General features: G+C 36.9%; 1 protein-coding gene and 1 non-coding gene across 8 annotated transcripts in view; both read left to right on the forward strand.

The window, feature by feature from the left end:
• LOC109234333 overlaps positions 1,708–12,516 on the forward strand; it is a 17,558-nt gene continuing 6,749 nt past the window's right edge. For 2 of the 7 annotated variants that reach the window (XM_019400280.1, XM_019400276.1), the window contains exons 1-6: positions 1,709–2,058; positions 3,848–3,937; positions 4,686–4,757; positions 5,622–5,655; positions 5,926–7,678; positions 9,265–9,355. In XM_019400280.1, coding sequence (XP_019255825.1) covers positions 3,858–3,937; positions 4,686–4,757; positions 5,622–5,655; positions 5,926–7,678; positions 9,265–9,355 — 2,030 coding nt within the window. In that variant the 5' untranslated portion in view covers positions 1,709–2,058; positions 3,848–3,857. Of the gene's footprint in view, positions 2,059–3,236; positions 3,491–3,847; positions 3,938–4,685; positions 4,758–5,621; positions 5,656–5,925; positions 7,679–8,623; positions 8,944–9,264; positions 9,356–12,516 lie in introns of those variants that run through there. The other 5 variants (XM_019400282.1, XM_019400278.1, XM_019400279.1 and 2 more) reach the window with 5 other exon arrangements.
• On the forward strand, positions 2,500–2,573 carry TRNAN-GUU. Its single transcript has one exon. It is a non-coding gene; the product is annotated as a tRNA-Asn (tRNA).

The raw sequence follows: 12,516 nt of genomic DNA on the forward strand, positions 1-12,516 counted from the left end.
ATGATGTAGTTCCAGCATAAGTACACTAGAACTCCAGCATAATATACTGGAGTTCCAGCAAAGTATACCGGTCCAGTATAATATACTGGAAGTTCACACACAAGTGCTCGAATCTCCAGTATATCATGCTGGAACTTTTCGTGTGTTGGAGTTCCAGCATAATATGCCGGAAGTTCATACACAGGTGCACCGAACTCCAGTATATTATGCCGGATCGGTCTCTGTTGCAGCAAAATGGGGGCTATTTTTTATTAACTTGATAAACGTTGTCTATTTTTGAATGACCAGTCCGAAAGCTGGCTAGACTGTGCTATTTTTACACTGTTATGTGTCTCAATTAGTAGAAATGGCGTGGGTTAGTCACTTTTTAAAGTGGTATTTACTTTTTATGTAGAATTTTTAATGCTGAGCAAAAATAGCCACCACTCTATTAAAATTAATATGCAAAGACGAATTTACCCTTTCTTCTATCTCTTTTCCATCTCAAACCCTCTATCAAAATTTCAAAACCCTTTCTCCTGATCAAAATTTCCCAAACTCGTTACTTCTCTTCCCCATGCAGTAAGTTATTCCCCAACTTCATCCCACTTACTAAACCCAAAGGCAAACCACTTCCTCGGTGTTGCAGACCACTTCTCCAGCTTTATTTCTTTTTCTTTTTCTTTTGGTTGGTTAGGTTCTTGTTGTCTTTTAGGCTTTGGGTTTTAATTAATCTGATAGTTATTATCTGTTATATGTCGTGGTTTTGACTATATTGTTTCCATTTAGTTGATGGAACCCTTTACCATTTTATGGAATTGAATTTTGATAATTGTGTTAAGGATAATGTAGTCCAGAAGTCGTAAAGTTAAATTCAAAAGTTAAGGACATGGTCCTGAACTTAGAGTTTCAAGTTCAAAAGTTAAGGAAATGTACTCCTGAAGTCCTAAAGTTAAGTTCAATAATTAAGGACACAAGTTCAAAAGTTAAGGACAGGCAGTCTTTAACTTAAAGTTACAAGTTCTAAAGTTAAGGACATGCAGTCCTTAACTTATAGTTACAAGTTCAAAAGTTAAGGACACGCAGTCCTTAACTTACAGTTACAAGTTCAAAAGTTAAGGACACGCAGTCCTTAACTTACAGTTACACGTTCAAAAGTTAAGGACAAGCAGTCCCTAATTTACAGTTACAAGTTCAAAAGTTAAGGACAATAGGTCCTTAACTTTGACTTACAAGTTCAAAAGTTAAGGACGCTTGGTCCTGAAGTTTGAGTTCCAAGTTCAAAAGTTAAGGACATGTAGCCCTGAAGTCCTGAACTTAGAGTTACAAGTTCAAAAGTTAAGGACATGTAGTCCCGAAGCCCTGAACTTAGAGTTCCAAGTTCAAAAGTTAAGGACATGTAGTCCTAAAGTCCTGAAGTTAAGTACAACAGTTAAGGACATGAGCAGAAGGGTATTTTCGTCCGGGCAGTTAAAGTTTATTAAGCAGTGGCTAAAGACTAAAGACATTTTAAACAGTGACTTAAAAGTAAATACATATGTTATTAGTGGCTAACCGTGCACTTCCCCCTCTCAATTGAGCACCTGGGCCGATTTTTCTAGGCCCAATTTCAACATATAACTCACGCCCCAGCCCAACTTGGATACCTGGTCCGCCCATCTGGCTTCAAGGACCAGCCAAACGACGCCATAGAATCCCAAAACGACGTCGTTTCGTCTTCCATCCCCCAGCCCCGACTCTCGTTCTCTCATTCTCCCTGATTCTCTCATCTATTCACTCTTTCTGAAATTTGAACACAATCACAGAGAAGAGCTAAAAGTTGGAAATCAAAAAAAGAAGAAGATAGATACACATAAAAGCTTCAAAAGAAAAACAGGAGAAAATTGAGGGAAAACAGAATTTCAAAGGCTCTTCCGATTTCTGCTGCATTACTTCTACAACTTCTGGGTGTTCGAGTTTAATTTTGGATTCAGAAGTTGAAGCTGCGTTTTGTTGATTCTCTTTCTTCTGAGCTCCAATTTACTGATTCCAGCTTATTTGGCTTTCTTCTCTTCTAAATTTGATCCTTGTTCAGTTTAGGTATGTTCTCCATAAAATTATCTCAATTTTGTTTCGTTATGGCATCAATGTTGTTGTTTAGTTTATCTGTTGCTATTCTATGAATTTATTTGTTAGATTTAATTTCAAACAATGAGTAGAACATTAATAAAATCAATTGAAAGCTGAGTGTTGGTTGAATCTGGATTTCATGAGAATTAGAGCAACTCCGTGTGTTTGTTGATTGAATCTGGACTTTATGAAGTGTGAGTAATTTTATTCGACTAATTGGATGTTTTCTGGCGTTGAAAAGAATCGTCACTAACTGGTCAGCACCAATGAGAACCAAAAGAAATAGGATGGAAGAACATAAGCTTGGATTTGGCTATTAGTGTAAAATGGCTATATTGTGACAACTAGCTTGTAGCCATGGGAGGATTGGATCTGTAGTTTTAATTCCAGTTTGATGTTGCATAGTAAGAAGCTGGAGTAGCTCAGTTGGTTAGAGCGTGTGGCTGTTAACCACAAGGTCGAAGGTTCGACCCCTTCCTCTAGCGAAAATTTCCTCTTGCAGAAATGCAGGGTAAGGCTGCGTACGATAGACCTTTGTGGTCCGGTCCTTCCCTGGGCTGCTCTGCCCCTTTTTGATGTTGCATAGTAAATTCATGAAGAGTATTGACTCAAATGTATAATATTAGTAATAGACCATCATGCAATCAACAACCTAAACAATTGCACCGAATGTGGCCATTTTGTAAAACATTTGCTCTGCAGTTGGTTTTCTAAAGTATGGTTTATGAGAATATCATGACTGATCTAAGTTTGCATTAGTATAAATTTCATTGCGCCTTGATAAGCAACGGACCAGGGAGAACGGCTTTAAAAAATTAAACATCTTATTTCCTTAAGTAAATTCCATAACTCTTAAACCTGCACATTTGATCTCAAATCTTAGGAAAAATGAACAACTTATGAACATTCGTAGTTTGCTTTAGGCGCGCTTAATAAAATTATTGTGACTATGGGTACAGTTCCCGTGGCATAGTCATGATACGTAACCCCAAAATTGGAGTGCTCGCTTGCGTGACTCGACCCCCCCAACTTAAAAAGTAATAATAAAAATAAATATGTTGTAAATTGGGGGTGCGTTTCACGCGACACGATTCGCGATGTGTATAAAACTGCCCGTTTAAATATTTTACTTTGCATACAAATTTTAGACAAAGAAGAGGGATACAACAAGGCAAGTTTTGATAACCTGAATGGAAGGATCTTGGGCCAAGCCCAAGTTACTTCTAACGGACTGGATTTGTTTCCAAGTATAGCAGGCTCGATAAACAGCAAATAAATAGACCCAAATTCGAACTCCACTCACTCTCAATTTCTCGCCAAAATTACGCTGACGTTGTCTTGCTCTGCTGCCTCCTTTTCATCTCTTTTTGCCGCCAAGTCCCTCGTTCTGCCATATCAAATAGTATGTTTCTCTTCCTCTGTTTCTTGATATTTTTCTTTATACACTTTACAATAATTTTAACGGTAAGTTACAAATCTTAATGAATTTTGGATCATACTGCCCGGTTTGTTCCCATTTTTTAACAAAGCTTATAACTACTTCCTTGTGTTTTTTAAAAATAAATATTCGTCTTATTTGATTTTTGTGTGATAATGGTTATAATAAATTGAGTTTAAGTAGTAATGATAAATTTTCTGAAAATTTTAAATAATAATTTTACACGCAAAAAAACCCTTTCTTAAGTGATTTAAGTTTCATGTAGAATTGAAGACTCACTTAAAGCCTGAAGCCCCTGTATTTTCTTATCTGTTGTGAAAGAATAGGAGAAATGGAGGGCTATATGGAGGATTGTAGGGTGTTGCTATCTCAGTTGAAGCAGCAAGATAAAGACCTAAGGCTCAAAAGAAGGTAAACCTTTTAATTTTATCTTCTGACCTTAATTTAACTCTTCGTTTTAAATATAATACAATGCTACGATCGAATTTTTTGGGATGACGATGGTGTCTAGGCCAAGCTTGCACGCACCTCAACTATGCCATCGGGTACCTGCTACCTCCCACCAGTACCGGTGTTAGGTAACTCTGCCCATCAAGACTTGGACATGTGCGAAGAAATCACCTAGTGCTTTTGCCGCCATTGTTATTTGAACCTGAGACCTCATGGTTTTCAACCCACTTCATTGACCTGGATTTAGATACTGTTAGCACATTGATGAACTTTGCCAATTAATGAGTGTAACTTTCGTTTTGTGTAATACTCCCTCTATCTCATTTTATATAATTGTGTTTCACCTGATTTATAAGAGATTAATGGCCGTGGAAGAAAATATTCAAGTAAGAATTGAAAAATTAGTTTGATAGACAAAACATTATAAGAAATAGTTTCTTAACTACTTGCGCAGCCTTTGTTCAGTTTATACAACTGAAATAAAATTTACTTATAAAAAGAAGTTGAATAATTAAATGAATTCAATGGAAGTTTGTGTAGAAATAAGATGGTGTCAAACCTTTTAGGACGTTCTAAAATGGGAAGACTGTTGTATTAAAGTAGACGGAGAGTGTAATATTCTTTGTATCAGTAATGAATGAAGTGTTTGTGGGGAATGGGAATAATCGATTTTGAGTATTATGTTAGAGATAAGAAATTCATTCTGCAGGTGGTTAATGGACTTGCATTTATCGGAACGAGAGCGAAAAAAGATGGAAAGACTCAAACCTCATGGTGATATGTGAGAACCTTCTTTTGTCTTTAAATTTTCTATATCTTTTTGTAAAAACTCTTCTTTTCCACTTCTTGGATTATGGCTGTCTAGTTAGTAATAGCATCTCTCCCTAGAAAAGGCATGTTAGTCATTGCACTGCTTTTGTCATTGAATATTTGCAAATTGACTGCCCAATTGAATTCACAGATATTGGGATGCAAATTGCAATTGTCTGTGAATTTCATTATAGTTTTCTGGACTATCCCTTTGCGAAATTTCCTTCTTGTTTTATTAGCTTTGGCTAAGTCAGGGAAGTCGTGTTAAAGAACACTTGCTGAGTGTTGTGATTCTTCATTTTATATGTTTGCAGACCATAATGTAATGAATCACATTTTAATGACGGTTTATGTAGCTAATGAAATTCTGAAACTTGATATTTGTAAATGAGATGAAATATAATAAGTGTACATGGTCCTTATTATCAGCATCCACAAATATGGATTGCATTTTTTCGGCCTTCCTGAAGGTAGGGGTAAGGTCTAAGGTCTGTATACACACTACCCTTTCCACACCCCACTTGTGGGATTACTTTGAAATCTATTTTTCCAAGTGTGCTTGTTTAAACACAGAAATAGATCCAATACGTAGGCCACACTTTGTGATATCAGTCTCCTTTGCTCTTTTAAAGCATTGTATTTTTTTATGAAAGAGGTTTCCTATACTCTTTCTACAGCCTGATTAAAAGTATACAGTACCTTATTATGTGGGTTGCTCTTGTTTATGTATTTTGTTATCTGGATTCATATTGCATTAGCAATGGTTGCTTTTGTTTTCCTAGTAAACTTTTTGCGCTTCTAACTCAACGTCTACTCTTTGATTCTGTATCTGCAGGACTTTACCTGAATCATTGATTAGAGAAGATGATGTAAGTGTTCTTTCTAATGCTTGCTGATGTAATGACATTCTGCAAGTTGAAGTAGATAAAACATTCCTCAGTTTATTTTTTTTTTAAAAATCCAAATGATACTGCTTATATGTAACTTCTGAAGCAAAAGAGTTTGAGTATTCATGCACTCTTTATTTTTAAAAAACCTGTTTGTTTTTGTTTTGAATGTTATCTGCTTTTTGTTAAACTAAGTTGCAAAATTTTTTCCCCCCACTAAGCTGATATAGTTTCTGTGTGTCTTAATTGCAGTTGTATTATGAAAATATTAGAACTTCTGTTGCAAAGGCATTTGGAGTGCATAAGGATGAAAGGACATGTCCTGATGCTCCAGCCATATTGCTCTTTAATTCAGCTGAGAATTTGGGATGCATATATTCCCTGCTTGATAAGATGAACAACAAGGGGTTATGCTGTATTGCGGAGACAGTAACTGGTGGTTCAATTACTTTTGAGAAAACCAATTGGCAAATGAGAAGGATAATAAAGCAATTTCTTCCCAAAATTCTCCATAACCATGATGATTCCAGTCAAAGTCGGATTAAAAGAATTTCTCAACTCCTCAATGATCCTCAAAACTTCCATGTTAACCATGGGGTTCTTTGTTCTACCTCCGAATCCTTTCGCAGTGCTGCTATTTATATACTGGATAGACTTGAGGAGCTGTCTCTTCTAACTTTGAGTAAAATGCATAGAACTCTCAGGGATGTCACTGGATACACCCCTAAGATGCAGTCTAAACGAATAGGGTGGAATATTGAAAATTTAGTTAAACAAATCAGGAGAACATCTTTGGAAATACTCTCAGACTATGAAGAAGGGGATGAGCCACCAGAACCCCTGGCCAAGGCTTTGTCCGTGGCAACCTTAATGTTAAAGCCAAAACCTGATTGTCCCTCTCAGATGGTGTTCCAAAAACTTTCACCAGATATAGAAGCATTGCAGAATGATATAGCAAAAGCAATCAGGATACTAGATGATAAAAGAAAAATAAGTTTTGCGGAGCTGGGAAATTTGCCGCTTGTACTGGATTCGAATGCTAAAGCTGCCAAAGAAAGTGTTCGTTTGCGTGTGAAAGTGAGGAAACTGTTGACTGAGTATCTTCTTGAATGCAGCGACTTGCAGTCTATACCTGAAAGTTTACTAGAAAGTCTTGCTATTATTAACAAAACATCTAGGCATGCATCTAAGAAAACCTACTCAAATAAGGAGGTTGAAGAGGAAGTAGAATGTGTGCTGAATATTAGTGCTCAGATAAAACAAATTGTTTGGGATTTACTTGCTGAAAGTGATGTCAGTGAAGACTTTGCTAATGCATACATGGAGAACATAGAGGAAACTTATTTTGAAGCTGGTGATGAAGATGAGAATCTTTCTGATCATCCTCGAAATTGTAGGTCTGATTCTAATTTCTCATACAGCCAATTAGAAAGTGTTGGTGAGATAAACCAAAGTGACTCCAAGTCTTTATCCTCTATGCTTTCACCCAAACACAAGTTGAATGTCAAACTTGAGTCAATGTATACCGATGAAGTAGATTCAGTTCATTCCAATTGGTTTGACAGTTCCTTGTCATTCTTAGAATCAAAAAGTTTTGAAGGTGCTAAGAGTATGGGTGGAAAAGATTACCATTTTAGAAGCATGGGCCAGCACAGAGGAAAGGTCATCAGAGATCAAAATAAATTTTCTACACCTTTCTCGCCTAATATAGGATCAGACAGGAACGATATGGAGCAAAAAGAAGCTGCATGGCATCTACGATGCAGGCCACCAAGATATACATCGGAAGAGTGTTCAGAAGAAAAAAATGCATCGCCTCGCAGGAACAACTTGAGTAGAAATCAGTATCTTCTTATTCAGGAAGCTTCTGATGATACTAGTATGGTTGCTTACAGTCTTGTCGGCTGTATGCTGAATAAGTTTGCTCAGTTGGATGGGCTACAGTTATCTGATGATGATGTGTCATATCTCCAAGGCAATACTTCAGATCCCAACAATTTTGAAGGTATGTGAACACAGAACTCTCCTTGTGCTGCTTCTGAGTCTGAACAATTGGGTAGTCACTGAAAAAAGATAATGTCTTTTGATTGTTTTAGACAGATTCTCCATTCCTGCCTTTGCTTTTTATATTTTCCATGTCTAAACAGCACTCCATGGACATTTAAATTTCTAAGGTGTCACTTAAGGAACATCGTGCTTGGAAAACTCTCGTAAGGTTTAGTATACCTGCATTTTGAGTTACGGGAAGCACTATGCCTACCTAGTGAAGTGGCTGTTCTGAATTTCTTATCCTGTGAAAGTTGAGATCTCAACTGTTCAATCTTGCTCTGACCAACAAGTCACACCTTTAAAGATTATCTGGGGGGGATTATGCACTATATGAGCCTACTCAGATGTAGCATGAAAATTTTTCTATCTTGGCTCGGCTCGATTGAACTCTTTCTCAAAGGCAGTTAAACATGCCTGAAAATGCCTTTGGAAACACAGTCTAGGGGAGACCTAATGCAAGTAAAAAACGGAAACACTTTTACGCGTAGGATTGCATGTTCTATTGATGCTTCATCTCATTGGTATGGCAATGGGTGGGTATTCTGTAGGATTGCTATTAAAAAGGTGTCCTGAATTACAAAATGAAATGAGATTTTAGGTTGAGCACTTTAGGTTTATTTTGTTCCCTTTTTCTTTTCTTTATTCTTCTTTTGCTGACCCAAATATATTAGGATTGAGATGTTGTTGTTGTTGGGGTAGGAAATAGTGGCAGAAGAAAGATATAAGAAAGGAGGGCTTTTGGTGGGATTTGAACCTTGTACCTGAATGACTAGGATAAAAAGGCAAAAAAGAAAAAGGAATTATATCTGCTGAGATATAAAAAAGGATTCTTACATATCTTGTTGGTGATACTAATTTGTTCTGATTGCTGTTTTATCTTTTCGATATTCTGTTTCTTCAGGTCAATTTATCTTCCTATTTTGACTTCTGAATGCTGTCAAGAATGTGTGGGATGTCACTTATGTGATGCTTTTGAGGTGGCAGACTCTACATTGTATGAGAAGTCAAAGAACCTGTTGAAAAGTGTGTTTCAGTAAGAAAAAGGGAAGATGAACACAGAGAGGCTCTTAAGAAAAGAAATAGGATGAATAGGACAGGCGCATAGTAAAATTGAGATTTAGAATAAAAGAAGGCAGAAATGAAAACCAAGCAGGGAGTAGAATGGTTGTTTATTATCTGAAGATAATATGCTTAAGTGAGTGAGAGATTGATACTGCAATGGTACGTTGATGTTGCTGGATCCTAACCTTTGTAATATCTACAAGAGAATTACGCGTAAATTCCTCCAAGTTACTTAGCTATTGCTAAATCCCTGGACATTTGAAAGTTATGGATGGTTTTAGATAGCTTGAGTGATTGTCAGCAAAGTTTCATAATGTGAATTTGCTATTATTGTGACATGATTCAAAATCCTCCGATGGAGCTTTGAAATATGAACCTTTACCAAAATATGGTCCCCTACACTGGTTCTCTTGCTTCCCATCCTTGAAAGTTTGAAATTTTTGTATTTTTGAAGGCTGTTTTTTACTAATTTCTTTACAGTTCACAAGGACAGGGGAAGCTCCTCTGATGAGACCACTAACTCCTTAATGCTACATGTTCTTGAAGAGATAATTCCTTCATTTCCGGACAGGTACTTCTGAGTCTGCTAGTTTCTTTATCAATTAATGTTACATCTACACATTATATAGTGTTTTTTATTTCAACATAAAAGGTAAAATATCATGAGGATGGAAGCTGCTTGAATCTGATAAGCTTATTTGTAAACAAATTTTCTACTTTTCATTAAAAAAGGGAATTTCTAAATCCTAATACTTCACAAGTCTTGTGATCAGAAGGCTGCTGCAGTTGAATTCTGTGTCCCGAACCTCAAATTTCTTTTATTCTAACAGAATTTTTCTTTATTTATCCGTCCTTAGTAAATTGTAGAATATTGCCAGAGCTGTAAAATGTGGCCGCCTCGCTTTAGAAGTAAAGAAAGAGAAAAAAGAATGTTTTCCAAAAGCAAAATTATGACCAATTAGCAAAATATGACCTGTTGAGCTCGCTTCATAAAAGTGATGTTATGGGCCTTATGGCAATTATATGGTAAAAGGTCTTGAGCAGTTACGGCAACTTCAGTGTAAATTGGTAAAGGACAGAGGATAATAGACAGAATTAGAACAATATTATAATAGAGGATTATCAATATCAACCTTCTGAATTGATCTTTAGTGGACATGATTCAGAATCCTCTTTAGTTTCGGCGCAGGGAAAAAAGAATTTTGCCTCTCTATGCTTGCTGTAACTAGTCTTTGTTAGAAAATTTTTGGGAGAGCAAGACAACTAAACAAACCCTCAAAACTCACTATTAGAGAGGTGGAGGAAATGATGATTTCTATTCAACTTCACTTACACCAAATGGCTAGCATGCATGGGTATTTATAGTAGAACTCCTACATGTATCTAGCCTAAACTTCATGTGTACATATTAATTAAGTCCACACATGTCACACTAGTCCATACATGCCTACACTAGTTCACACAAATTCACACATGTCCACACCTCACTCTTTTCTAACTATATGTATGAAAACATTAAATTAATGTAAACAAATCTAAACAAATGTGGACAAATGGAAACAAGTTTATTACTATTTTTAACATCCCCCTTAAACTTGTTTCATTACTCCAAGCGCCATCCTTAACTTTTGAAAAACGTCAATCTTCAAAGGCTTGGTGAAAATATCCGCAATTTGATCTCCAAACTTCACATGCTCAAGCTCCACAACTTTATTAGATATGCAATCTCTAATAAAATGATATCTCGTATCGATATGCTTGCTTCTTTCATGAAATACCGGGTTCTTGGCTAAATCTATAGCCGATTTGTTGTCAACAAAAATCTTTGTAGCATCCTTCTGTGGTTGGTGAACTTCTTCCAACAAGCTCCTTAGCCAAATTGCATGGCAAACACACGAACAAGCTGCTACATACTCCGCTTCACAAGTTGACAAAGTCACCATTGGTTGCTTCTTAGAATTCCATGTAAACGCGGAATTTCCAAGAAAGAAAACAAACCCATTAGTACTCTTCCGATCATCAATATCACCAGCCCAGTCACTATCACAATATCCCACGAGCTTGGATTCTTTAGAAGATGAATAAAGAATTCATAATCAAGTGTACCTTTGATGTACCGAAGTATTCTTTTGGCTACCTTTAAGTGCGAGGTAGTAGGAGTTTTCATAAAGCGACTCAGGAGTCCAACTCCAAAAAGAATATCCGGCATTGTACATGACAAATACCTTAAGCTTCCAATAAGACTTGAAAAATGTGGGATGACTCTATCCCCATCTCCATGCTTGGATATTTGAACTCCACATTCAACGGGGGTGCTTACGGGATTGCAATTCTCCATCTCAAATTTCTTGAGAATTTCCTTTGCATACTCTCCTTGAGAAATAAAAATGACATCCTTCCTCTGTGCTACTTGAATTCCAAGATAGTAGGACATTAGGCCAATGTCCGTCATCTCAAATTCTCTAGCCATTGCTTCCTTGAATTCTTCAAACATCTTTGGATTATTTCCTGTAAATATCAAGTCATCTACATACAAGCAAACAAGTAAGATGTCACCATTTTTAGCAATCTTTACATAGAGGGCATGTTCATGTGGACACTTAGAAAAACCATTTGCTTGGAAACATTTGTCAATTCTACTATTCCAAGCTCGCGGGGCTTGCTTCAACCCATATAAAGCCTTCTTTAATTTCAAGACTTTATCATCTTGTCCTTCAACCTTATATCCCGAAGGTTGATCAATATAAACCTCTTCCTCCAATACGCCATTCAAGAAAGCCGACTTCACATCCATTTGATGGACTTTTCATTGATTTTGTGCAGCCAAAGCAATGACAAAGCGAATTGTTTCCAAACGAGCAACCGGCGCAAATACTTCATCATAGTCAATACCGGCCTTTTGCTTGTAGCCTTTAGCTACCAATCTTGCTTTGTACCTTTCTATTTTCTCCCTTGGAATTCTTCTTTAGCTTGTACACCCATTTGACTCCAATGGTGCTTTTGCCTTTTGGAAGTGTGACCAACTCCCATGTATCATTCTTTTTTATAGCTTTGATTTCTTCATCCATTGCATCCCTCCATTTGGAATTTTGGCAAGCATCTTCAAAGCTTAGAGGCTCACTGTCCACCAGCAAACAAAAATGAGTAAAATCATACAAGTCATTTCTTACCACTTCCGTGTTTTCATACAAGTCACAGAGACTTCTACTCTTTGAGGTGCTTCACTTGAACTTGAGCTTGATTCCCCAACTTTTTGATCTTGTGGCGGAGGTGTTGAAGGTGGTGTGATAGCATGCCCCATCTTCTTCTTCATCATCTTCAAAGAATGGACTAAAAGAGTATTCTTGCTCTTTAGATTTCCACTCCCAAGCATTGTCTTCATCAAACTCAACATCTCTACTTATGGTGACCTTGCCATTTTTGGGGTTATACAATTTATAACCTTTAGAACTTTGATCATAGCCAATGAAGACATACCTCTCACTTTTGTCATCAAGCTTAGACATCTTCTCATCTGACACATGTGCATATGCGGTGCTCCCAAAAACCCGCAAATGAGCAACTTTTGGCTTGAAACCGCTCCATGCCTCTTGTGGTGTTTTTCCACGAACACTTTTGGTGTGACACCGATTTGATAAGTACACCGCACAAGCAACAACTTCAGCCCAGAACTCTTTTGGGATATTTTTGCTCTTCAACCTATACTCCTCGCCCTATCGTTTGAGTAATAGT

The sequence above is a fragment of the Nicotiana attenuata genome, chromosome 11 (assembly GCF_001879085.1).
Source record: "Nicotiana attenuata strain UT chromosome 11, NIATTr2, whole genome shotgun sequence".
Classification (NCBI taxonomy): domain Eukaryota; kingdom Viridiplantae; phylum Streptophyta; class Magnoliopsida; order Solanales; family Solanaceae; genus Nicotiana; species Nicotiana attenuata.